Source organism: Orbicella franksi, chromosome 9 (assembly GCF_964199315.1).
Source record: "Orbicella franksi chromosome 9, jaOrbFran1.1, whole genome shotgun sequence".
Classification (NCBI taxonomy): domain Eukaryota; kingdom Metazoa; phylum Cnidaria; class Anthozoa; order Scleractinia; family Merulinidae; genus Orbicella; species Orbicella franksi.
This window is the reverse complement of record NC_138153.1, coordinates 27,260,820-27,288,764: the sequence shown is the minus strand read 5'-3', so window position 1 is coordinate 27,288,764 and position 27,945 is coordinate 27,260,820. Positions and strand designations below refer to the sequence as shown.

The following is a 27,945-nucleotide window of genomic DNA, read 5'->3' as shown; positions in this document are numbered from 1 at the left end:
TTATTGGTTGGCTTGTCACACAAGATTCATCAATCTGCTTCAGGTTGTCCACTAGCGCCCGCCACCTAACCCTGTTTTGAGCAGTCTGTTTCACGTCCCGCCACTAGAGCCGTCTCTCTTACAACTATATCGTTCTTGTGCGCCTCCAGGTGTGCTGGGGTCTCCATCTTTTTTGCGTTTCCCCTGTGGGTTTTACTCTATGGCCTCACACAAGATTGCGTGACATGAAATTCAATTAAATGACCTTTTCGAAACTTTTACGTCGCGCTACGCATATATCGAGAATATTCTCGCTCGTCTTCTGCATCTCCACCATGAAATACAGATTAAACCTAGCATAAAAGACTAACAATATTTAGCGTACCAAGCAAAAATATGAGCAACAGGAGGTCGCTCAACAATAACACAAAGATAACGCATGCATGGCGTTTTGCCTGAGTGCAGACACGCGTGGCGTGACGAAACAAACTGCTCACTGGTTTCTGGCGTTGGACGTCATGTCGTTCGACGTTCTTTGTGATGAGTAAAAAATTCACGGTTTTGTTACTTTTTACTCTAAACATATTGTAAGTTTCTAGCGTTTGGAGGTAAATTGACACAAGTCATTAAGAGGAAGGCTGGATAGATCAGCTCGAGAAAAATTCAAGAAACGCGCTCGAGTTCATTTTTAAGGAACATAAAAAGAAAGACTGCAACGAGCTCGAGATACTTAATTTTATTGTGAAAACAAGAAGTAAACTGTAAAAGATGAAAGCATAAACTGCAGCTACAAACGGCCGCTGCTAGGGAAAGGAGCCCGTGCTTCTCGGGGAGACCTTCGGGGACGGGACGGGAGAGAGCGACGGAAAGTGAGCCTATCATTACGAGCTTCAAGATTGGCACGGCCCCATAGGGTGCCATTGAGTTTTCTTTCCTTAAGAATACCACTTTGAGGACATAATCATGGTCAAAATGGAAAAACATACTGTTTGCCGTGTTGCTAGCAATTAATACACCGCAACCGTGCGTTCAACGACACGCGCGTCATGTTCTGTCACGTGAATGTCGAAAGGGGAGGCGCAAGGGGATAGACCAATGAATTCCGAGCTGTTGTTTTAAAGCGAGACTTCGTGCAAAACTGTTCATGTTAAATGATTAGCACGAAGATGAACGTGGGGGGAAAACACATTTTCATACGAATTATTTCGCGTGAATACTCGTTATGACACAGAGGCAAAAGGCCACTAGAAAATGGCCTGAGTACGAGATAGATTGGGTCAACGTCAATAATTTACGATTTCGTCTGGCTTTAGGTTCTAGACAGTCAGTAGTATAGCAAACCTTTGTAAGCTAAAAATAATTTTAATCATTCACACAACTTAAGTCGCTCCTTTTGCTCTAAGATCTTTATTTACAGCGGTGTCTAAATACCTCTACATATTTTTTTCCTGTTAGGAAAATAAGCTCAAATTTGCATGTACATGATCAGCTTTTAATAAAACTACTGTGGTTCTACTCTATCCGAACGTTTGACTTTTTTGTTTTTGTCCAACAAACACCACTTGGTCAATCATGAGCTATGTACAATTTCACAAAAATATTAACTGACTTTAAAAAATACCTCTCTTTTTCCACGTTCTAATATTTACTTCAAATGCTTATGCAAGTCACCTTTTTGGAGAATGAACCGAACTTTACTCTTCTGTCTTCCTTCGTTATAATAACTCCTATTTTTCAAGGGAACATGTTGACCCGACATTAACTCAAGATTAAGCCACAACGTGAAAAATCTAACGCATTTGAATATGATAAATCTCCTAAAAAGTGGACAAACTATTTGCTTTCTATTGATTACAACTTCTTACAATTAACTCTTAATTATTACTTAATCGTTTGGAGAGTCAATTGTTACAACTTAGAATTCGGGTCTTGTTCCATCGACATACTGGGTCGGATGCGACGCCACTTTCGGCAAATACTTGTGGAGAATCCGAAGTGCTCCGTTTCTAATTGGCCAATCACGAGGAATCCGAAAGTCATGCGTCTGTTGCTTATAGTTCTCTGGATACGTCACGTTGCTAGGCAACATCCTGTCAGGCGAAAGGATTTTAGCATGACTGTTTCCGCTTCAAGTATCATACACGCCAAATAAGGAGATGATTAGTGCTGTCATCTCGTCCAGCGGATTCGCTGGCGGAGCTTGCTCTGAAGTCCTCGTAGCCATCTCCGCCGCTGATGATCAATACGTCCCTTGCCGCGGAAGAGCCCGGCGTATGAGGTGCATTCGGAGTCGAAGGGGACGTACTTAGAGTGGTGCTTATTGTGGTGCTGGACCCTTTATCGTTGGTGTGGTCTTGTGTTCCTTCTCTTGGGACCTCGACAGCAGTGAGAAAACGCACATGTCCCGTATGCCCGTGAAAGGAGGCTGTTGCCGAGGGGCAGTTACGAAGAGAAGCAGTGCTGGCGGTGATTGTTGGCAGCGGTAATGTTAAAACTACGCCTGCGCTAGTGCCAATCCAGAGGAGGTCCTTGCAAGCAAGCAGAGCTGTGACGCGCAGACAGGCTGCTTTGTGTTGACGGATGATCGCATCAGAACCTAACAAGAACAACATACACAAGCTTTAGAACTACATATGTCGGTATTTCATTTACAGTTACCTCTCTTCCCCTAAAGCACGGTTAAATTAGGGATAACATTTTGAAGAACAATCTGGAACAACACAATATTACCTTTATCAAAGATTCAACGGTGCACGCGTCGCAAATACTCTGGACGCATTGCATACCTACAAAATAAGCCAGCAGTCTTACCTTGAAGCATTTTGTGCACGGGTGGGGCCACGTCAACATCTGCCAAGCACTCGTACCGCGTAGCGTGAAACAATCTCACCGCAGAAGAGCTCTGCAGCGTAACCCACACTCCCATTCCAGAACTAGCCATGCGGTACACAGCATGGTCTTTGTCCAAACTACAGCTGAACGACGTCTGAGAGAAAAGAAAAAATATGCGCATTACAAAATCAGCTTCACCTTCCCTTCAGAATTAACCATCGCTTTTCAAACAATACAGAAAACTTTGAAATGACAGTCTCACCTCGACTGCTAAAGTAGTTGTGTTGACGATGACAGCATTACAGCCCAGGCCACACCACAATCGACCGTGAATAGCTGTCATGCAGGAGACTGCTGCCGACTCTCCGATGTGAAGCATTACGGGATTGCCTATTTCCCAGGCGCAACCTGATTACAAAATGAAATGCGTCAGTGCAGGTTAAAGTATGCATTGCACTACATTGGTTTGGTCACATGGTACAACCATCCAGCTGGGTGGCAGACTGGTTGAAGCTTGTTTTAAAACCTGCGCAAACTGCAAATGAAACGCCTAGGTGGCGCAAATTTAGATGATTCTACCAGTGTTCGGTACAAAATGGTCTTACAACTAAGCCACAGGAAAACAACAAAAATTCATACTCATTAAGTGTTCTTCACCCAATCAGGACACACATACCTTGTGTTCAGCCAATCATGACTTGTTTTACACGCGTTTACCCGCGCTTTGGAACAGGGTTCATATTTCCCAGCGCTTAGCATCAGTTAAATACGAGTTAGCGAGTTTTCCTGCGCTTCATCAGCCGCGCTTACCACCGGTTGAACCCCGGTAAATATTTTCCCGCGCTTGGTACTTGTTTCACGTTTTCCCGCGCTTAGCACCGTTAACAGTTTTCGCGCGATTGGCACCTGCGGCAAGTTTTTACTTCAGTTTATACATAAACAATGTCACGCACGTTAATGTCATTTGACGCGAAAATATGCACGGATATTTGTCCGCGGACATTCGAGAAGCGAACAGTTTTCCGAGGACGTAGCTCGGAGAAAACTGTGAGCTTCGAGGAACAGATTTGACAAATCGAATGTGGTTTAGCGTGGTCTGTACTTTTATCGACAACGATACGCGTCATCACAGTAGTCAAAATGTTGTGGACTCACGAGGCGCAGCCGAGCGAGTCCACAAAACATTTTGATGAGCGAAAATATTTGATTAATTATAAATCGGGTTATTTCCGTCTGTGGTCACTGTTCAGACATCATGGTCTAACTGTTACAAAAAAAAATTGTCAAATACTTTAAGTCTCACCTGGCGGTCTTCTGTAAATGTACAAGTGACCCGTTGATAGTGAAATGAAGACTTGATTATCAACATACCTGAAACAGATATTCAACAAATTAACTATGTACACAACGCAATGGCGTATGGTTATTGACTGGCAAACCAGGCGATACTTACAATATACACTGGATGGATCCAGAATGCTGAAGCTTTAACTTTGATTTCTTGTTTTGCGCTTCCTTTGCTGGATACACGAAAATACTGAAAAAGCAAAATGCAAAAGTTTAGTCGAATTAAAAATGGAAATTAATATTTTATCAACACTTGACTAGTTAATATGATTGGACCTATACATTGTTTCTGATTGTCCAAGACGAGGAGAAATCTAACCATATAAACGCTGGTTGCGTGACACGCGTGAATCCATCCATCACGCACGTTAATGTCACGCAAAAAGTCTAGTTAAGAAGACAAGAACATACCATCCGTCCTCTGTTCCCAGCCAGACAGTACAAGGTTCATCGGTGTCAAAATTCACAATATCCGACAGGCTGTCTTTGAGATCTTGGCTGGCTCTGGGAGAAGACCCCATTCTCCGCTTCGAGTGTTTACGGGATCCTTTAGCTTTCATCTCGTCACAACTGGAGTCATTTTCCTCGAACTCAAACACATTTTCGTCTTGACTACTGTCCAAGCCGTCGGCACTTCCCGTAGTTCCCAAACTACTGCCTTCGGGACTGAGTCGGCCGTCGACGTCGAACGGCGAGCTTCCGTCGGTGAATTTCCCGCCAAGAAAACTCTCTTGACCCAGTCCCTCCTCGTCTTCGGAACTGCTATCAAACGCCATGATGTTTTGTGGACCGGTGACATCTTCGTCGCTGGCATAACCTGAACGTGAAATTTTGGGCGTTGTGTTTCCTTTACTGCTCTTCTCACTTCCCAGAGAGATGGACTGAGTGTCGGATTTGGTTTCGTTTTCGGACTGGAGTGCTTCCAAACCGCTGAATTTCGTTCCAGGAACAGGTGAAATGCAGAGGATTCGAGACATACACACTGTTATGGAACCAAACGGCTGAAAAAAAAAAAGAACAAAACGAAATTGGTAAGCTTAGAATTAGTTTAAGATTACTACATGAATGAAACTTCATCTACAATACCCTTGCAACCATGCGCTGGGAGACTTTGCAAGAATTCAATGTAAAATTACCCTCTGAATTTAATGGTGAAAGATAGTTCTTGATAACCTTTCTACTCAGAAATCTAGCACAGCCCTTTTACTAATGAATTAATGTTCCCTAAAAACATAACATTTATGAAAGGATAATAACGTAATTTTAACTGTGAACAAATAAGTATTTAATAAGTGGCCTTGGGGAAAGCAGTAAGTTTTGTATCTGTGAGATCTTCGATGGTTCCACGATAGGTTGAGTTCGTGGAAGGGCTAAGGGGTCATAGTCACCTCCCCCGCCACTCCTCCCGCCTACCCTCCCATCTGTAAGATTTAGAATCTGTCCTTCAATCTTTCTGTCAACATTTCAGAGAACCTTCCACTAACCCCCAAAGTGATTGCACAAAAGTAATTGCACCAATTAACTGCGAATTTTCCAGATCCATTGCAGCCTGGGGTCAATCTGACAAGATCAATGAGGCCACCACCAAACATTTTACCCAGTACCTGACGAACTAGGGGTGGATTGAGGGAGTAAAGAAAGCTGCTTGTTTACTAAGACCAGAAAAAAATTCAACTCTCACCTGAATCTGAGCTCCCATTCTGAGAATACACACTTGTCCAACGTAACCATCACTGTTACAAACCCAAACGTCTCCTGACCCGCAATGATTTCCTCTGTCAAGCATGTGTGGTACTTGGCAGGGTGAGGCACAAGTGAACTAAAACAACAGCAAACAAACCAAAAAATTCAGAAACAATAACAAGAAAGACTTTAAAGGTAAACATTCAGCAAACCACAAAAAAATATATTTCAAAAGAAAACCAAATAACCCTTATGCATGATGTGATCTAAGACGCAAATTTCACCACCAAGCCTTGGTTTGAAACTGCAAATTGCAAATTTTATCAAGGACAAATTCCCAAAGCAGCAAAGAGGAAAAGAACACCCCTGTGAAAACAACACAAAGGTGCAAGAGGCTTGAGAAAATTTCTTGCAAACGAAGCTCGGTGATGAATTATGAGCATGTGACATAATCATACATAAGGCCTTTTATACTATGGGGAATATCAATGGTTACCTGCATTCCACTTCTTGTCTTGTTAATAGGAATACAATACTGAAACTCAGGAGGAAATATGTCTTTGGCATAGGCTAAAAAAAAAAGAATTAAAGCAAAGTTTAAATAGCAAAAAAGAAAAATTGTAAGTCAATTGATAACAAATTTCTCAAAATTCAATTCTTACCAAGCTTTTGTTTTGCATCTTCAAAGTATGCTTCCCAGGAATTCTTAATTTCTGTTTCCAAGAACAAAAACTGAAAATCTTTTTCTTCAGGGCCATCTTCCCTATAAACAGAGACAATGTATGTTGAGTTACCTACATTCACAGAAGAGAACAAGATACATATCCTAAGAAATACACCCGGTATAAAAGGATTTGGAATTTCTAAGTACAAAATGGGGAGGGATCTATTGAGGAGTTGAGATATCTGTTGTGAGCACTTGCTATGCATGCTGCAGGGGTTTCATTGAGGGCCCAGCACCAGGAAAATTGACCAGCTAAGAGGATTATTTTTCCCACCTGGTTTGACCAACCATAGGAAAGTTTTTGTTATAAAGGCGTTCAGTTCAAAAAGTCTAGCCGCCTGTGAAAACCACTTGCCCTCCTTCTGAAAATGTTAATGAAACCCATGAGGCTGTTGAAACATGATTATAATATGATTTAGCAAGAAATCAAAGACATATTTTCTGTCCTACTTACTCTGACTGAGTAACATGCAGCTCTAACTTGGTGGAGGTAGGAGGCTGTAATGGGATTTGCTTCTCAGAAATCTGCCGATTGACTTCATTCATCAGTTCTCGAATAGCTCCATCTAGGGCCTGAAAGGCAAAATAAAAACAGTTTGAACCCCTCACAACAACATAAAAATACTCTACAGGTCCTTGTAATTTGTAATAGTCTTATAATAGTCTTTTTTTTACTAAAATTGATTTTACAGAATCTTATTTTAAAATCAGATAAAAGCAATGATCTTCAAAAGTCCAATATTTACCATATGTGAAATTGCTAAGGTGTCAGCCAAGATACTGATCTTGCTCAGTAAAGACATGTCATTGTCAAGTCTCTCCAACTGCTTCTCTAGACTATTCCGTCTCTGGGCTTCAGGAGATGCTATGCAAAAGTAACAAGGCAGTAAATTAAAATCAACAGAGTTTGAATAATAATATATAAACTATATAAGGTAAGGTAAAGTCTGTATACATATATACGAGGTAAGTGGCCCGTCAGGCCGGTGCTTATCCCAGTTTCAGTGGCATGAAGTGACTAGGAGTATTTCTATCCCACCCCCCTCCCCTGGATTGGATGCTAGTCCATCACAGGGTTACCCACAGCATTAAATTTGCCCATACCCATTTATACACTTGAGTGTAGAGAGGCAATGTGATAGTTAAGTAAAGGACATAACACAATGGCTCAAACGCAGACCGCTTAAGGCCACCGCGCCTCCCACAATATAAACCATACGCACACTAATTAATCCGCACAGGACACAGATTCTTCCAAACTAAAATGGGAAAAATTAAAATTGTGCCAACATTTCTTGTCTGTATATATTTCCTCTGAATGGAAAACATTTTTGGGAGAGTTTCAAATGTAAGTGTTTTAGTCAAGAAAAAAGGGGCTTCACAAGGCTGAAATTCTTACACCCAGTAAAATAAATATTAGGCTGACACTACACCACTAGAACATAGATACAAGACGTTAGCTGGAAAAGAAAATACTCACATTTGTACACTTCCACACTATCAAGGTGTAGTCTCCAGAGTAGTTTGTACTTGTTGAATTCAGTGCCAGAGCCAGAAAATCTAACCAACAATGGAGAAATTAGTTGGACAGAGCTCAAATAACATCAACCAAAAATTCCACTGGCACACTTCCTACATGGACATATTTTTGTATTCTCTAGTTACAATCTCATGCTGTTTGTTTCTGATGCTTATATTCCACCATCAAATTTTGCCTTGATTCATTTGCTACATAGCATGACCTTTAATCAACATAAAATCTATATACTGTATCAACTTACATGCTTAGTGAACCTCGTCTGAGAGCATTAGCCTTTCGCTTGACAGTTGCACAAACCAGCATATCATTAAACAAGAATAGGCATCGGTCCTTCTTGGTTATTGTTCCTTTCTGTTAGAATAAACATCCATGAGATACATGAAGGCAACATTTCTACTAACATTTTTATTAAGTCTGTAGGTGAGCATATCGGACATAGCTGCTGTACTTCATTGTTTCCTAAAATTTTTAGTCAGCCCTCTGATGTTTAAAACAAGGCAAAATACAGTCAAACATCCCATAAGCACACCCTCGTAACGAGAAAAAGTGTTGCTTAAGGGAGGTGTCCGGTTATGGGAGGTCAAAAATGCAGTGTTTGTATGTGGCTGGGACCATTACTTATGTGTCCACTTATGGAAGGTGTTCACCTACAGGAGGTGTCTGTTAGCGGAGGTTCAGCTGTATACCTAAGTTAAGACACAATTTGTCATAATTAAGGTCTAATTTTATACTGTCTTACCACTTCAGCAACCAGGTCTTGGCGGATTAACCGCCGTGTGGATGTCACCAGCTGTAAAAACAATAGCTTTCGTTTAATAAACATTTCAAAATTAACTCAATTCATGTAACTAACCAAGTAAACAATTAAATATTTAAAGATGTAATAATTGTGCTTTTGGAGGCCTATTTATTCAATATGTTATTAGTTGTAATCCCTATACCACATAATGTGTAGTTGCAGAAAATATCCATACCTCTCCTCATGGAAAGGATTTTTTCCTAAGACCCCCCACCACTCTGGAAATTTCAATTAAGCTTCCTACATTTCTTTAAATTTTTTGGTCTTACAGAACCCTCAACCTCCCAGGAAATTCCAATCCCTTCTGTGGTGGGAGTATAGATATTTTCTGGAACTGCTCAATGTTAAAATCTTTGCTTGCTACATCTTTGTTTTGCTACATGCAGCTTTTAGCACAGCTAATTCTTCAGAAAAATGAATGCTAAAGACATCAAGTTATACAAAACAAGACAATGTTTCATAATTACATTTGTCATCCCTTCAATCGTTGCTTCAAGATCACGCAGTCTCTCAGCCTCCCTCTCTGCTTGATCGACCTCCTTCTCTCCTCGGTTCATTCTATCGGCTAGCGTCTTTATCTCTCCCAAAGCTAGTTGAAGACTTCCATGATCTGGGTGATCATGAGGAGTGTGTTTTATCATGTCCTGAAATAGGAGATGAAAAAACCTTCCACTGAGCTTGTTTTTCCCTCAAAAGGAACATGTAGCTAAATTTTGATAGCAGTATTTATGAAGTAAAGTTCAAGTATAAAATAAAATTTATTACATATTATTCATCAATACAGAAAAAATGTAGAACTACTGTAATTAACCAATCAGTGTAAAACGCAGACTGCGGACTGCAGACCAGGGGAAAAATGCAGACTGTACACCATAAACTTTTTAACTGAATAGCGCTTACATTTCCATCATTGAGAGCTAACTGTGAACAGGCTGACCGGAGTATTATTTTGGCTAACCTAAGTGATATTCAGGCTTAACAGAGTGATATTCAGTCTAAAAGGAGTGATAGTCAGGCTAACCAGAGCGCAGACTTTCACAGTGATTAGCTTGAATAATTCACAATACATACTTAAAACGTCTGTAGTCTGCAGTCTGCATTTTACTGCTGGTCTGCATTTTTCCCTCAGTCTGCATTTTATCCCTGGTCTGCAGTCTAATCTGGGGTCTGTAGACTGCGTTTTACACTGACCATGTTCTTATTATTACTTACTTTCAGTATTAGTTCATATCTTGGTATTCTTTGCACTGGCATGATCATCAGATCTTGAAGGGTCAGTTTTTCTTTGTGATCTCGGGAACATTGCTGGAAATAAGCATGCACTTGTGAGATTCATCATTCATTGGGCTTAAGGAATTATACAAAAGTAGTTAGGTAGTTGAACAATAAAGCAACTGAAATGCTTTTTAACAGTACCTCCATGTATCGCACAAAAGCAGGCCTGGTTACTGTGGCTACCCTTACAGCAGCTCTGGCTTGCAGAAAGTGATTTATGAATGCGCTGTAGGCATCCACCAGAAAACACTTGGTAAACTAGAAACAAAAAAAGAGAAAATGTCAAGTGTTCCATCACAAAAAAACTGCTTTACAAGTAGATTCCATGTTGCCAGTAGCTGTCCATTAATAGAAAACAGATGATGTGAAAATGCAGTAAGGACAAAAAAGTGGCACACAAGATGATAGCTGAGTGTGTCACTGATGTTGAAGTTTCATGTACAGAAAGTTGTCGCCACAGCTTTGAGTGCACACTTACTAATGGCTTATTTTGACAATGTCTTACCGATGAAACAAAGATATCTCCAATCTTTTGCTTGTCATGCCATTCATTCACTCTGCCCTGCAGTTGCTGAAGGAAAAACTCATGACACAGCAGGATTTCAGGGATCTGATAAAACATCTCATCCACTTGGGCAGCTTCTACTATACCAGCATTCTCCTGCTTCTTGAGTGCCTTGTAATAACTCTGTCAGAATGATCAGACAATATTGATTTAGGTCAGTAAATTCAAACTTTCCCCTAGACAAGTCTTTATTAGATAACGCAATAAATAATTACAGGCATGTACAAGCGGGGGGAGGATGGGGTTGGGGTTGTCTCCCATGTGGAAAAGTCAGAGTGCTTGTTGTGTTGCTTAGCAGTGTAAATCACAGATTTTGGTCTTGCTTAGGATGTTCAGGACAAAATGCCGCCATTTGTAGCTATCAGGGTATCTTTTAGAGTTACACACAAAGAAATAATTAGAAAATGCTGTCATGTCCATTTTAAAGTGGTATCTTTTAGTGATCAAACTAAGCCTGAGCTATACTCAGATTGGTCTCCTTTAGGGATTTACTGGTAATTCAAATTTTCCAACAAGCATCCTCAAGCTTTTCACAAGGGAGTCCCCCTCCCCCCCTCCCCTCCCCTCCTCATGGGTATACAATAACCCATTTGAGCAAAATGTCCCATGTCATGTATGCTATGATAGACGATTGCAATGCTGAACCACACATATAAAATCAATAAGTTCTCTGATATAGTGAACCCTTACTTCACATGTAAGACTCGGTCCCTGATCTCTAACACTTTTCTATGGCAAATGAACCCAGACTGGTTCCCTACTTGCGACCGATAAAGACCTCAAGCAAAACGTGCAAATTTACCCGATGCAAATGTACCCAGTCCATTTCCTAACAATTAAAGTAAGGCAGATCTTTTGCTTTTGGAAAGCAATTCACATCAAAAATGCAACTGAATATATCATAAATCATGCAAAGAGAAGCAGCAAATTAATCTTATTGCCATGGTATCATCAGTGTTAGCAAAGCATTTTGATATGCTACTGTTATGTTCTAAATTTGCTTGTTTGCCTATTTTTTGTTTCTAACTGGCAGGCACCCAGATTTGTTAGCAGGCTTAGGGCTGGGTTGCAGCAGCAGACGTGTGAAGGTTTCTGGGTATGTACTAAAGTGCTTAAATCCAGTCAAGGTTTCTCTGTGATTATACCAAACAGACTAGTCTAGTAATATATTGTTATCATCATCATTCACTTTATTGAAAACGCGATAAAAATATTCCGTAATTACAATAACTAGTATACCATATGTGATATATGGTACTTTTTTTTATTTCAAATGTTGACCTTCATGTACTGCAAAATTTTGTTAAAACTTTCCATGATAAAGAAATGACACACAGTTCCATCAAGGTTTGATATGTCTATAAATAGGTATGAAATTTCTAAACAGCATGTAATGTCATTGGTCAAAAGGTGACGGAAATGAAAACAAAAATGAACCATTTGGCCTGGCACTCACGCGATACCCACACGCAAACCTGTATGCAAGACTAGTGCACAATTAGTATGTATTCTAGAAGTCCTAACACTTTGCACATTATTCCACGCATTAACGCTACGCAGTACTTCCTCAATCAGAAAACTTCAGTGGGCAACATTTATTTATTCAGTCTCTCATCAGTTACTCTGCATCATGCATGTTGGCACATAAGGACATCACTAGTGCTATGTATTTATAGGTCAATATTTATTCAGACAGTAATTATTCCTGTCTAGAAATGGTCCATGGCTAGTGCTCAGTCTTCAGTGTAATTTATTCACTCTCTCATCAGTCACAATGCTTCGTGCATGTTCGCACATAAGGACATCACTAGTGAAACTTATTTATAGGTCAATATTTATTCAGACAGTAATTAGTACTGTCTAGAAAAGGTGTTTCGAAATGGTCCATGGCTAAGTGCTCCATCTGTCCTTGTGTGCACATGTACATGTGTTAAAAGTTGCAAAAAATGCACTGTGATAAGAGTACTGACATGGTTGCTGTAAACAAATTCAATACATGATTGACGTGTTTAAATGTGATGTCCCCCTTACTAATAAAAAAACTCTAAGCAAAATTCACTTTGCCCACTTGATTTACTGCTAGCAGATTAGTTTTCTGTGCAATTTACACAAAAGTGACAATTACAAACCACAAAGAACTTAGTTGAAGTATATTAATAACAGAGATGTTTTTTAGAACAAGGTTTACTGATTGTGTTTTAAAGTAACACCAATGCCACAAGAATTCAAAGCATTCAGTTCACAATGACCATTTTGCTCTAACGTCTCAATGACTACACACAGGAAAAAGCAGTTCAATCAAAGCATCTTATTTACTGATGGTAACAGTGGTTGAGTTCCGCATTTTTGGTTCGATTGGCAATGTTCATTGACTTAGTCATTTCCCAGCTCTCAAGCCAGTTCATACTAGATAATGTGAAAACAATACAAAACAAATTGAGAGGTAGACCTGTAATGTCAACAGGAAATGAAGACATGCAAGGAACAAACAGACAAAGGTTTCACTCTGCAAACGGAAACAAAATAACCAACACTCTGAGGGGCAGACAATAATGCTAATTGTTTCAGAGCATCCAAACACAAGGAAAATGATAGGAGCCATTTTCAATGCAAACAACACCAGTTTGAAGGTTTACGTAAGGTCTCATTAAATAAGAAAATTTCCTGCAACGGTAGCATTCTTTAAGGGGATTGCATGACCACTTATGTAAAGAGAGCTTCAGCTAATTGTGGTATCCATTATCAATCTTTTCAATTCTCATCCCATTTGCAATACAATACTCTTTAGCTTTCACCTTCCAGAGTGTTTCACAATGAGTGGCATTCCAGGTATTCTAACCTTGTTGTAATCAATGACTCAACACGTTTTCTTACAGAGGTTCATTTTGAAGCAAAATCATGTGATTTAAGACACATTTCTTTCATAACAGTCAATCCATAGTTTTTATATCTCCAACAACATTTTGTTATCCCTGTCTACAATTTCAGGTTAACCAAAAACGCCAATCAAAAGTTCAATTATACTTAGTCTTGGAAAATCACAAGAATTGGGAATCTGTTATCTAAAAATAGGCTTATACACTTAAAGCCCATTATGACCTTCTTAGGAAAATTGTTTGAAACCTATCTTAAGATAAGACCAATTAACCATTAAAATAATAACAGGATAATCATTGAAGTAAGTCAAATCTTCCCTCTTAACACACAAATCCTCGAGAGGTTAAATTCTTTTAATTAAAACGATCCCAGTCTTAGCTTAAAAGGCCAACAGTTGTCAAGCGTCTTGGTTATGCATGTTAATCTTCAAAATACCTACTTTGGCTTAAATTTTTCTAGTGAAGAGATGTGCCTGTAATTGGATTACACTCTGTTTAAAGGCAAATGCAACCTCCTTCAATGTGGCTTCAAGTATAAGTCACTATCCTTTATAATCATTTCAAAACTTTCATACAGCTATTGTAGATGAATAATGCAATTTCACCTATTTGAAGTCACTGGATGATCTTTCATAGTTACTGTTTGCATGTTTCTTTTCTGATAAATTCTATTTATCTCTTATTGCTTAAACACCTGGTCTATAGGATCTGTGAACCCAAAAGGAATCCTCTAATCTGTTTTTGTCTTTTTCATTATTTCTATCCCTAATCTTCTAACAAATATTTTTCATATGTTTAAAAACAAATCTTTTCAAATTTAGAGAATACAGCCTGTTACAAAATATTTCGTACAAGTACAGAATGCACTGTACCACAACCAATTTTCAAAACGAAAAATGAAAATACTTTCAAATAAGTTTTAGATTGATTAATTTGCTTGTAAATATTATTTTCCAACCAGAGACAAAGGCATTTAAATAAATATTGTATGTACTAAACATGTTTTTCAAACTGGTTTTTATAAACCATGTGAATTCAACAAGCTGGATAAAAAACACCAGTTAATATTAGACAATCATATAACATTTTCCAAGCTGATAATTTAATATTATCCCCTCTAAATGATGACAAGGAGGAGAAACTCGTGTTTTCTGTTACTGGTGGGGAAATGAAATTATTTTACTCTCATGGTGCAGTTCTACATCCTGGGAGTAAAAGCACTGGACTTGTAGAGGTATGGGGGTTATGTTGAGCTGAAATACTCTCAGTTGCTTAAACATTGATGGTCACAGACTGCACTGATAAGCTACCAAATTTTGAAAATACATCACAATTTAGCTTTTCTATCTATTATAACTAATACCATTTAAACCTACCGAAACAAGGAACTGAAGGTTCTGCACATAAGACATCTCCGTGTCCAGCAAATTTTTCAGTACATGAGCTCTCAGGTCCTAGAGAAAAAGCAAAGCATTATATACGTAAGAGCCTATTACCTCAAATAAAGACACAGTACACTTCTAAAAACGTATAATTATTTATATTCCTTTTATATGGTACAACCAAAACCGACATTCAAATGACAAAAAATACTGCAAAAGACTTGAAAGCATCATTCATTCACATATAACTGGTATTCGTTTCCTTTAATGTGCACAACTGATACAGAAATGTATTCTTTTGGTATCAACTATACAAGGAAAAAAATTGTCAAATACTTGTGAAAAAATAGTTTGTGGCAAGTTTCTGAGCATGATGCTCAATGAGTTTGCTGTTAAATTCTGAAAAGACTTTGAAGAGTCTCTTGGCTGAGTCAAAAAGCTGCATCAGACTTGCTACAAACTGGTATCAACTAATAACAAAATGAAAAAAAGCTCACCAAAGTGGATAGATGCCAAATATAATAAGTGATTTTGTTAAAAATGAGAGAGAAATACGACAAATATTCCTATTAAAAAACATCAAGTTTCCAGCTGGCATTATTTTGAAAGAGTTGTTCCTGGCAATACAAACATCAGTTACTTTTGAATGCATCCTAACTTTTCTGAATGCCTTTTTTAAAATACAGTAATTTTTTTTCTTAGATATGATGTTGCACGTAACTATGGGCAAAATGTCAACAGTACTTGCAGCAATTCGAAGCCAAAATAAGATAAAGTGCTAATAAGGATTTATCTAGAATTCCAACTAATCTTAGTTTAACTGAATCCTTTCATTTAGTTTCATGTTACTTACATGAAGAATGCTCAGCAGGTTACATCACTTCAGTAATTTAGACTTGTTAGTAGAAATGATCAACAGTTGCTTTTTTCCCAACATGTTGCTAATTTTTCCTTTCAACTGGTGATCTTGAACCTTGGCCTTGGAAATGGAATACTTTAATCCAGACTTTCCTCTGGTTAGTTAATATTTTTCTGTTGATGTCATTGATCCAATGCATGCTAAACCGATAACTATTAATATGCTTTCATACACATATGTACATGTCTATTTTCCTCTCTAGGAAAGTGCTGATAAAATTTTCTTAAAAAACTTGTCCTCATAATTTGTGCCTTTTGATGAACACAGTGGAGTCACAAGTTTTCAAACCCTCTATTTTTCTTACATCCCAATAACTCAAACCAAACGTTGTTCCCCTCCACTGAGTCAAACCCAGTTTTTCAAACCAATTTTCTTTTCCCATGGAGGTTCAAAAAAACTGTAGATTCCACTGCAGTGACATGGAGTAATTGTCTCTGTTTTCTTTTCTTAAGGAAACTACTGTACAAACTAACATGTACATGTATGGCAATTAATCCTGTATAGTGAATTTACATTAGCATTATAAAATTGTATTTAATATATGCATAGTCCAGATGACAGCAAAATCTCTAGGGAAACAAATCAAAGCTTGGGTTTACACATCATTTTAATTGGAACAGAGCATTTAAAAGCAATCCTATTAACTATGAAGTATAGGATTCTTCTGAACACCACAACATATCTAACAACATTGTTTACTGACAACAAAGAAACAAACCACAGACAGGAAACATTATGGAAATCAACATCGACATCATCAATCAAAAGGCTTGTAATATTTGGCAACTAATCAGCACGACTTCATGAGCAGACTGCCTTATCACCTGGGAAATCTACTGCACAGAAATAGCCAAAACCCTCCCATCATTTAAGATCCATTTAAAACTCTTTCCTTCCCACAGCCAACAATGTCTTAATTTGAGCTATTAAGCTCTTAATTGAGGGCTGCAAGCAAAGTTTTGTTCTAAATTTAGAAACCGTTTGGATCTTAACACTCTCCTCCTTTTGCCACTTTTATTAACTGTGTTTATTACATGCATGGTTGGTTTTATTTGCTAATTCTTTCCCCCCTGGATTGCATTGAAAAGCTCCCTACAAAACAGCCAGGATGAAGTCATGAAACAGCTAGCACATGTGGGTGTTAACATACTGTACAAATTTTATTGATCATCGGTCAGAATAATTAAACTTCTTACAAGAAATTCCTGTTTCTATGAGGAACAGGTCTGTTTTCAAACAAAAAGGCACTTTAACTTCAGCAACAACTCAATTCTGTTTTCACTTTAAATATCAACAAAATTGTTATGATACAAAAAATTATTCCTCTTAGTTGCACAGATGACAAAATTAATACTCTAGGCTGTATTGCTATCTTTGTGACAATAAATCTGCTGACTTTTTTTTCTTGTTCTAATGAGCTCTCTGGAAGATTTTTCCATTTTATAAATAGAGTTACACAAAACAGGTGCAAAGTGTAAATTTAATAAGTAATGTTCAGTAAATGCTTGACATTTGTGAACCATGCCATCATTTCCTGCTCAACAGCTGTTACCTTAATAGACTTGTTCACTTTTTATTAAATTACTACTGTGTTTTTATGTTCCAAGAATGTTTTCTGGAGCTAAATGGAACTTAGGTGAAGTTAAAATCAAGGTAATTCTGGCCAGTGTAGATTGCTGCTCTCCTCTTCTCCTACCCTTAGGGAACCTACCCTCCAGTGTTTCAATTAACTTAGGGTTTAAAAGTTATCACATGAATGAACCTGCTGTTGTTAATTCATAAATTGCCACACAAACAAACATTATTAACTGTTGGGCCATGCTTCCCAGAATGCATAGATGTAAATTTTACACTCAAAGACAACAAAAGACCTCAAATACTGCAATTTAGAGAACTTTTGACACCAGCCATAGACATAACTCTACATGTGGTAAAGACAGAAACCTTTGTAACACCATGTTTGTTGAGTACCCTAAGGTTGTACTTACAGTTGATGTGTGCTTTCTTTCTCCAAGTTTTTAGGAGTGCAAGAGGCAGATATACAAGTGTATACAAGATATACAGGTTGTAGAGTAAAACAAAAACTAGAGTATCAACATTTTACTCACATGTTTGGACTTCTGTGCCTTTCCTGGCTCTTTAGTCACTGACAGCTTCCTCTTGTCCTCTTTTGGTATGGCTGCCGGAGAGGTGCAGCTACCTTCCAGTGCGGTACTTCGCTTTTTCTCAACTTTTGGCTTTTCTATAATGATAGCTGGTTCAGCATGTGGCATTTCAATTATTGTTTCCATTGCTGCCAGTTTATTGAGTTTAACTTGAGCCTTTTCTACCGCAAAAGAATTTGCTATTCTTTGCGACCTCGGAGTAGTTGGCGTGGTTGGTGTTGGTGCAGATTTGGCTCGCTGCACTGGTTTCGTGTGGTGCTCAGGTTTGTCCAGTTCATAACAACCATCATCTGGACTCAACTCAGCCAAAGAGGTATCTTTGTCATCATCATTATCATCATCGTCATGTTCTGTTATCCCATGACTCTTTGGTTCTACTTGGTTTCCACCATTCACTCTCTTGGCCAACTGTTCAGCTTCTTCCTTTAATTTTTCTCCCGACAGATTAGGTTCACTGTTACTGTTGCGATGTGCCTGCAGCTCCGCCTCAGCAATGGTATCCTCTAACTGAGTGCCATGACTAGGGTCACTTTGGGAACGCCACGCATCCAAGGACTTAACACTAGCTGCAGCATCCATACCTAAGAGATCATCAACGGCATTGAGATCCCCAGTGCTGACCTGTTCAGAATGGGTTTCACTGAAACCACTGGTTGTTAAAGACAGTGCATCAAAACTTATTTGACTAGGACTTGGTGAAGGTACAGACCCGGGTGGAGGACTGCAGCTCTCTAAACTCTTATCATCTTGAAATGACGAGTCTGTATGCTGTTTAAGATCACCATTGTCGTACGGAATCACTTTGAGGTGACGTGAAACCTGATCTAAACTAAGATCACTGATGGTTTCTGCTTTCCGTAAACTTGGTGATTCAGGTACTACCTCCATTTTTGGTACATCTTCAACTTTCTTAGCTTCATCTTGGTAAAGTTCTGTTTTAATCAATGGCAGGGAAGCCCTTTTCTGTAATCTTCTCCTGGGGGAAACTTTTTGGCTAATATCCTCAAAAACATCATCTTTACTATGGTAGAAAGAATCAACTAGCCCCTGGTCCAGTTCACTGCCACCGTTGTAGCCCAATGAATCTGCTGCGTCATTTTCTTCAGCATCGGAAGCTGCCCTGGGAGTGCTGTCCTCATCAGTGTCATGCGCAATAATGGTGTCTCTGTTTGATCCATCAAACAGTCCTGAAATTTCTGTTAAACATGGACGAAAACAAAGAAAATGAACAACATAACTGCAATGAAGGGGGAAAGATACAAATACCTCTGACACTAAACTCATGGCTACAAGAAATTAGGTACTCAGTTTTAATTCAATTTTTACGGCACAAACTAACCAGAGAAAAGGACACCCCTTTTTGGTAAAAAAGCTACATAACAGAGCTAGAGGACTACACTTTTAGTTTAAAAGCATCAAGTGACATTAACTTGGAAACTAAAGCTTTTCTGACAACAACCGAATCAAGATGTGCCATTGATGTTTAATGCAAATTGATTTAAAGGTCATCAATTTTGACTTATCTCAAAAGTATGCAAAGTATAGAATCTCATTTGAATTTTGCTGCATGAATACTCCACTTCAAGATAATGAGCAACTAACAATCACATTAGGAATGTATCTTTGTTGCAGAAATGTGATTAAATGAAAGTTAACCAATTTGAAAACAAATCTTGGGTTTTGTATAAATAGACTTACGCCTGTGGCACGTAACTTAAATCAATTTAAATAAGTTGTTGTGTTTTGTAGGGAAACAATGACAGACCACAACACAATGTCCATTAATGAAATTAAATATAGCATTGTTTGAAAATTCCAAAAGCACTCGATAGGAGTAACTCAAAAGAACAATCCTACTTGTTTTTAAAACTACTCTGTTGTTTGATATAACTCTTCTTTTTTCTTTGTCATTTATTTCTAATTAATTTTTACACCTAATTTTTTTCTCTGTTATAGTTTATGCAAATATCGCCAAAGATGCAGCCATATACATAATCCTACCACTGATAACATGTACATTTCATAATAATGTGTAGGGAAATCTGTCATGGATAGTACAGTGCTACAGAAAAATTTCACATCAGCATAAATTCCCTTTAAATTTCCTTTCCATCCTCACTGTATGGCAATGAAAAATGAAAATGAAAATTCTGCTTAAGATGTACAGTTTGTTGTACTTGTGCAATTGCTAAACTGAAAAAGGTTAGTGCTGCATCAAGTCAGTCTGAAAGAACATATCTGACCTTTCAATTTTCAACTATGATCACATATAATTTCTCCTGACAAAATCAATATATTTTCATGCAGGCAAGTGAGGAGAGTAAAGAAATAATCAACAGGGGTAAGTGTTGTGATGTACCGTTACACTTCTCTTGACTATATATTGTTAAAAGATGTGCCCAGTAATTGGCAAGAAGAACAACATTATGTACTCTTGCAGCGAAAAGCATTTTAGACTCATTACCTTTGTTGTAAGAAACATTGCCCTCCTCTACCATACCCCTTGAAGTTTCAAAATGGTCCATGTCATTTGTACCCTCTTCCTCTTCACCACTTAGAATTGTTGGTATTTTAGGTCGCGAGATTCTTTTTGTCCTCTTTTTAACTGGCTCCTTCACCTCACTATTTTCATCATCAAAACTTATCAAGTCACCCTCTGCGACAACTGGAGGCGCCGCAGTTCTCATTGTTTCATGGGGGTCAACTGGATCAAACTCTTTCAGTACTCTTTTTGTATCACTGTTTTCTTCTGAGTTGTACCTCCTTGAGGATGGTACTGCCGAATGGGACGGTGAAGAATCAGAATTGGAATTGTTGTTCAACGGCGGCACTGCTAGAGGCTGCATGGGGAGTTCTGCAGAGTTTTTCTGAGCCCTAACGTAGGATAATCTCCGTAACGTAGATTTAGTGTCCTCAGCAGAAGGTGATGTTGTTCTATGATCTTGTGATGTCCTTACAGGGGAGCTCCTCGATAGGTGTGATTTTTTGGACATTTTTTCAACCTTTTTTACCGCGTAACTATCATCCTCCTGTATATCCACAAATTCATCTGTTTCTTGGACAATAGAAAGAGGTCGATTACCATGCCTTGGCACAGGCTGTAATAAAACATCGGCTGATGTTGAATTACCCTTCTCTGGCCGCGAGTCTGCAAATGCTACAGGAGCAGATACAGGTGGGCTTGGTTCATGGTCATTAATAGTTCTTTTGTTAGGTTTTACGGGAACAAATGCACTTCGCGGAGAAGCTAGTTCACTATCAGGCAGATTAGAATACAATCTGGACTCTCTGGTGTCAATTGGCACAGGGGCAGGGGGTGCAGAATTGCAGCGTGCCTCCTGCTCCTGCAAAACAGGAACATCATACACGGTGCTAGCATGCCCTCTATCAGGGGCAATATTACTGCATTCACTGTCACTGAAAAGTGAGTCTTTACTTGATTTCCGCACGAATGGCTTTGATTTGAGGCTAAACGGGTTCTTGGACAGTGATGGAGATTCTGAACCTTGTCTTGTCAAAGGGGGTCTGTCCCTGGACAGTTCTCTGGAAGATGATTCAGTCTGAGGTCTCCCCCTGATTTTAAACGATTCCCTCTCCTCGGTAGATCTCCTCCTTTGAGGCAGGTTTTCTTTGTCGTTCAACCGACTATCGGCAAACGAAGTAAACGAGCAAATTTGGATTTTTCTGACTTTAGCTATGCTAGTCCCTTTTGGAGATAACAACGGTGACTGGATTCTAGAAGGGTCGCTAGAAAGTCCCGCTCCCTCCAGTGAGCTCACAGAAGTCATACTACTTGACCTGATTTTGTTAGCAGCATTTCGGAGCTCCTTGTAGCTCACAAGAGGCGCTACGTTGGAAGGCTCATCCGATGGAAACTGCGTCCTTCTTTTCCTCTGCGAGTAGGCTGCGCTGCTCGTGTCGGACGGTTCACTGACGCTCTGGTTTTCGGACTCGCTGGTGTTGTCGTCGCCGTATACACTTGAGCCAATCGACTTATTGGACGGCTTTCGCCTAATGCGCCGTCTGCGCTTAAGCGGTGTGTCAAGGGATGAGCTGATATCGCTTTCCGATTCTGTCGATGAACCCTGGGTGTCTGTCGGCGACTCCGAATACGAGGTAGAAGTCGAACGTCTCGTAATATTTTGTCGGCTCGATCCCGAAAACTTTACATCGTTGTAAACAATGCTGCCGCCATCTTTATTCCGCCTTCCTCGCGTTCTTGTCGAGTAATGGAGTTCGTTCGTCGCAGGCCTGTTTCTCTGATCGTCTCGGGGACGATAGCTATTTTCCTGAGTCGCATTCCATTGCATTTCTGTTTCTGCTTGGCCCTTAACACGCACCGATTTCGAGTGTCTGTTCGTTGGAGCTTTGCAGAAAACCAAGTCACTGTTGTTAATCGTGTCTCTAGGCAAACCTTTCACGTCAGATGAAAGGCCAGTGGGATAAGTAGCATTTTGTCCATAGTTGGAAACTGAAGGGGGCGGAAATAGCGTGCGGCCGGCCCGGTCGCCTCGCTGAGTCAACTGTTCACTTGCTGGTATCCCTGGAATGTTGTCCATGAACTTCGTTCTTTCCGAATCGGCTGTCGTGCCAGCATAGAGACTCGAGCTCGATTTAGGAGAATAATCCTGTGTGTTTCTCCCAGATAAGTGCGGTGTAACATAGTCCAGCGATGGCTGCGGGCCCTCACTTACCGCAGAACTAGAAACATGACTACCATGAGTGCGCGCTTTGGAGATTTTTAATTGAGCCTTTTCACTCGTCTTCCCGTACGCTTTTTTGTGCGAAATGCTCACTTCCGTTGGTTCCACTTCACTAGCTCCCATCCGAGCTCTATGGGCTCCTCGCCCTTCTCTGCTCCCTTCGTGCCGTCTTTCACTTCTCGAGCGCGCCTGTGTCGCGCTCGGTGGAACTGATCTGCCAGTTTCGGCGTCAAATTGTGCTGGGCGAGTGGACATCCTCGTTTACAGTTTGTAGGAATTCAATTGCGCCGTCAGATGTCCGTGGTCGTTCGTCGAATTCACTGCGCACAGATGTATAACACTAAAATATTTACCACTAACAGATCTTCGATTCCACACGCCAAGATTCAACGAACAATGCTCAAGATTCCTAGACATTACACTGCCTTCATTCGCATATTTAACTCCAACAGGTCAGGATCGCTTTGATGAGTAAGACCAACACAGTGTCTTTCCAGCTCGCACACACACACTTGTGTCATGTAAATCGCGCCCACGACGTCAAAAAACCTTCGAGGGAAACAAAAAAATTTGTGTCACAATGTTTTATAGGTTAGACGCACTCACGCGTACATAAATTTACCCTTCATAGTGAAGTTATCTGTTACGCTAAATTTAGCGCACGGGGTAGTAACTCAACACCGGTGCGCGCATTTGATTGACAACCGTGGGCGCATAGACTGCGTTGTATCCGATCACAGAGGTCTGCTGAAGCTAAAAGACTTTACAACTCAACAGATTTAACGGGTTAATTCTGCAAGTTTAATCATTGAATGCAGGCAAATTGTGGGCGAAAAAAGGCACCGGAAATACACACGTAAAAGGCTTCTGAAAGATTCAGCCAACTAAGCTGTCCCAAAGGCGCCCATCGGCAAACAAGTGGAAAAAGTACTTCATCCGACCAAACAATGTTTTGACGCAGTATTTTAGCAGTACACTACCTGCAAAGAAAGGTGTCAAAGCTATTCTTCTCGCGAGACAAAGGCATTCTGTTTTTGTTGGATCTCATTTTAAGCGCAAAGCATTGTTTCAGAAAACCAATCGTTAGCGAGTTTCCAATCAGTGTTAATTTTGAGGAAAAACAAATTCACGCTGCACCACAATTAAACGTCTACGCTCTATTATGGCTTAATTAAAGATATATTATTCGTCTTGATTGGCTAGTTGTGCCAAAAACCGAACCAATTAGTAGATTATTATTTATCAATCACTATTCTATTGAAGAGTTTTCATTCCCCGGAAATTCTTGTCGCTTCTTTTCGCCAACTCTTTAACTAAGTGGCTTAGACAAGACTCGTCTTTTGAGGAAAAAAATGACCCAAATACAAAATAAAAACAAAGACGAGACCTTGATGTGTGGCGTGGGGTGACAAAAAATCTTTGCTTCACTGAATGTAGGAAAGTCTGCATCGGCACCATAAAGTGCTTACAGTGTAATTGCTAAATCAATTGTTTTTCACAAGTATGCATTTAACGAAAATACTGATTAAGTAAAAAATGGTTATTGGTTAAGTACAGTACTTCCGAGAGGTTCTTGGATCATGTTACCTTACAAGAAATCGTAACCACTTTTGTCTCTAACCTCAACTTGTCTTGTTCAAAAATAAAGTCGTCACGTCTGAATTCCTCACTGTGTTATCCCTTTGCCATTCTGTTATGTTACAGATATCCAGCCCATTGGGGTATTGCCCGGGGGGGGGGGGGGGGAAATTAAAACAGTTATGTGGTTATATATTAACTGGTCGTTTATCGTAGCCGACTTTAGCAGCTCGTATTTCATTCTTAGCTGTGTGCATTTAGGATTACGTTTCGCATTGTTACCTCGCTGTTGACACAGATTTGCACGGCTCACCGCGGCTCACTCTATTTTAGATGCGCCACACATTATAAAACAGGCCGGCAAAACCACCAGCTCTTACAGGTTAGCGTGACTTGAAGTTTACAAAAACACCTGATATTCGCACATTCCCTAGTCCTTTATTTGTTTTGAATGTTTGTTTTCTCTAAACTTCCTCCCCGCGGTTTGCCATTGTTAATTTATTTTTCCCTTTGTTAATTTATTAACAAGAGCTCGCATAATTAAGCCTCAGTGTGACCTTGCGTATTTGATTGATCCGTGACTCGAGCGATGGTTTCACGTAGCCCATGCAACAGAGAGGCATTGAAAGCAGAAGCATTTGAAAAACATTGCCGGGCATAACTTGAATACTTCTCGACTCGAGTGATCGCGGGCGATATGATGCGCATCACGTCACGCGCGTCCATCGCGCGTGTCTTAATGGCATGCGGATTTAACGAGTTGCGATATGTTTTTTTGTGCGGATGGAACAACAATGGCAATAGACGAATAAAATTTCAGTCATGTGTCAGGAACGAAAATATGCTCTCGATCTTGACATGATGAGGGAAGTGAATGCAAATAATTATGTACTGTAATCAGAACGGTTTTTTTTGACAGCCCTCAGTCGATCCAGCTTGATCTTAGAAACAGCACTTGCAAGAGAGCTGTGGAAAAGCTAGATTTCAACAGTACAAAACATTGTCGTTTCATGTGTAGCAGCAGCCTTCACCTCCATCTCTTTATTACTTCAACAAACTTCCCGAGTTTTTTTTAGGGCACTGAAGGCCAAGTCAAACAAAACGGGATAAAAATATCGCAGTGTCATAAAGGTGATCGAGATAACGCCGAAGATAAGTATTGGACTCAAAGATAAATCTGTAAAATGAGTGCAAATAAAAGAGCGCCCCAGCGATAAATGGTTTAGCGGCCAATAAAAGAGTTCATATCGAGATTTTTGTACCGTGTCCCAAGAGCACAGAATTGGACATAACATGACCAGCAACGAGCTCTAGATAGTACAGGAATAGACTTTGCAGGTCCTGGGTTTGTATTTATATGAAGGTGTCTGTAACAATAATAGCCCCTGGGGTTTGGTATTCTAAAGGCGTCAAAAACAACGCGCGAGGTGTCTACAATAAAGATGTATCCATTAGCAGCAAGATTAAACTGTAGCAAAGTCACAATTGGTGCCTGTCAAGTACATCAACTGGGTAAATATCGGGAGACTAACTAAAGCTCACCACAACAGGCTAAATTTGATCTATTTTTGTCTAAATAAACGTCGAATAAACCATCGAGAACGAGTGAAGGGAGTGTAGAAATGTATTGTGACATTTTATAAGTATCTTCTATGCAATGGCCCCTCAAGAACGTTCCAGTTTATCTGTTCCCCAATAGCTGGCAGATTCATAGCATACCTCGGTTAAATATGGTTAAACATCACAGTTCTAGAGTTCTTTCAACCATTCTTAGGAGCTGCTGAATTACTGGCTGGGACCCAAAATAGCCCGCAGTCCCCTATGACGATCACTTCGTGATAAACAGAGCAAACTTCAAACTCACTGTTGCCTATTGTGAAGGAATTCCGCTGCCTTGAATTAAACGCTCGGAAGGCGCATCTGATGGGCAGAACGAAGACACCAAACAACACTTAAAGGCCAGATAGAGAAGCTAAATGTTAAAGAAGCGAAGAGTCGACTAGCGACACGTTTCATTCATTCTGTGGTTAGGGCACGCGTAATGGTCCCCTCGCATACGACCATTCAAGTATCAAGTCGTTAATTGAAACAAGATCAAATGTTGATAGGCCGTAAAGTGCACTGTGACTTAAAATAGCAACGAGTAATTGCTAACTTATGTTCTGACGCGAAGAAAAGATAATGGACTAATAATAGGAAACTCGTGATGACTAACTGTAGTAGTTCCACGGTCGGAAAGCTGAAGCTCTGTTCAGCCGGAAGTAAAAAAAAAAAGCTGGGCAAGTGTTTTGAAAACACAATGATTAGAGAATTGTTTGCCCTGTATACTGTTAATTGTGCTCATCTAGCTTGGTTGAAGCCTTGTAACTTGGTAACGGACCTAAACGCTTCAGCGAGCAAATTTTGACGGGTTCTCAAAACAGCCACTTGCAACAAACAAAGTGATCCATTCCGAATCGCTTTTGCTTCTGTGCGTAGGAGCGAGTGTTTCCTCAGCATTGTCGAATCTAGGTCTTGCACAATTCTTTTTATTTCTACAACAGTATGACAGTCAGCCAATCAGATAATAGCTGACAGAGGATTAACAAGTCCTGTGATGCATTTTGTGTATCTTCAGCTTGCTTGTGTTATGCGAGAGGGGTACAGGTTCTTTCACAATTTGACGACCTTATTGACGGTAATTGTTAACGTCTGCAAGTCCATAAGGAAAAGCACTCTGCACATCGTAATGACAATAAATAGTGCTAAGGAAACTTTCTATTCGCGTTTTTTTATGTTTTACACCGAACTAAGTCATTTTGTCTATTCACATTTGGTAAAAAAGTAAAATCGGGTTAAGAGGGCACTGCATGCCATCATCTATTTATAGCATGGCCACCTTTAAAAAGCATGTAAGAAAACTCAGATCATAGGGAAACCTTAAATAACTGCTTTGTGCACTGTAACAGCATTGGGCCAATGACAGGAATTCACTGGCATGTGACGAACGCTAACGATATACAGCAAAGATAGCAATGGATACCATATGGAAATACCTGAAATTTGGGCCTCGCGATTTTCAGTTTGGCTTGAATTTTGTTTTTGTTTTGTTTTTCAAACTCTAAACCTGCAGAAAACTTTAAATCCCTGTTTTTTTTTTCTTTCTTTCTTTTCATGAAATTTAAATTGTATGTTATTAAAAATTTGTCTTTTTAATTAAGGAAAAGGAAAACTGTCACCATAGAATGGCTGTAAAAGGTTTTTTCACCATACAGAGTTCATTTTGACTGTTGTTGTTTTTGTTAACTCCATGAATTGTGGAACGAATTTCCTGAATGCCCACGCAGGTCACTGCCTAAGCCACTGAGCTGTCTGTCACTCTGAGGTCCCCCCGAAACTGAGTTCTAGCCAAGAATGTTACGCCTAGGGTTGATTAAAAAAATGTAGACCAACACAGATGCTCTGAAAATAGGCATGCCAGACGAAGAAATCTATGGAAGGATGGTCGCCCCAAAATCTGCATTCTACAGCCCTTTCTTCTATCTCAGAGTCTTCACAATTTATGTTGAAAATCGTTGTATAATAAGACGCCTTTTTGC

At 39.6% G+C, this 27,945-nt stretch overlaps 2 protein-coding genes across 3 annotated transcripts in view; one reads left to right on the top strand and one right to left on the bottom strand.

Moving 5' to 3' along the window:
- LOC145497159 (uncharacterized) overlaps positions 1-27,945 on the top strand; it is a 171,838-nt gene that overhangs the window by 54,302 nt on the left and 89,591 nt on the right. The gene's annotated exons all lie outside the window — the stretch shown is intronic.
- On the bottom strand, positions 54-27,496 carry LOC145497152 (uncharacterized). 2 transcript variants are annotated; one of them, XM_081476952.1, is made up of 22 exons: positions 26,087-27,496; positions 20,551-23,338; positions 18,030-19,282; positions 14,997-15,074; positions 10,685-10,867; positions 10,321-10,437; positions 10,117-10,209; positions 9,372-9,548; positions 8,845-8,895; positions 8,347-8,456; positions 8,046-8,125; positions 7,312-7,430; positions 7,020-7,138; positions 6,504-6,604; positions 6,338-6,411; positions 5,840-5,977; positions 4,570-5,159; positions 4,265-4,348; positions 4,115-4,182; positions 3,074-3,219; positions 2,791-2,965; positions 54-2,575 (listed from the first exon to the last, which is right to left on the bottom strand). In XM_081476952.1, the coding sequence occupies exons 2-22, from the start codon at positions 23,042-23,044 to the stop codon at positions 2,115-2,117; spliced, it is 6,711 nt and encodes a 2,236-aa protein (XP_081333078.1). In that variant the 5' UTR covers positions 23,045-23,338; positions 26,087-27,496; the 3' UTR covers positions 54-2,114. The 2 variants fall into 2 exon arrangements, with proteins under 2 accessions (XP_081333078.1, XP_081333079.1); XM_081476953.1 differs by having other exon boundaries at positions 26,232-27,496.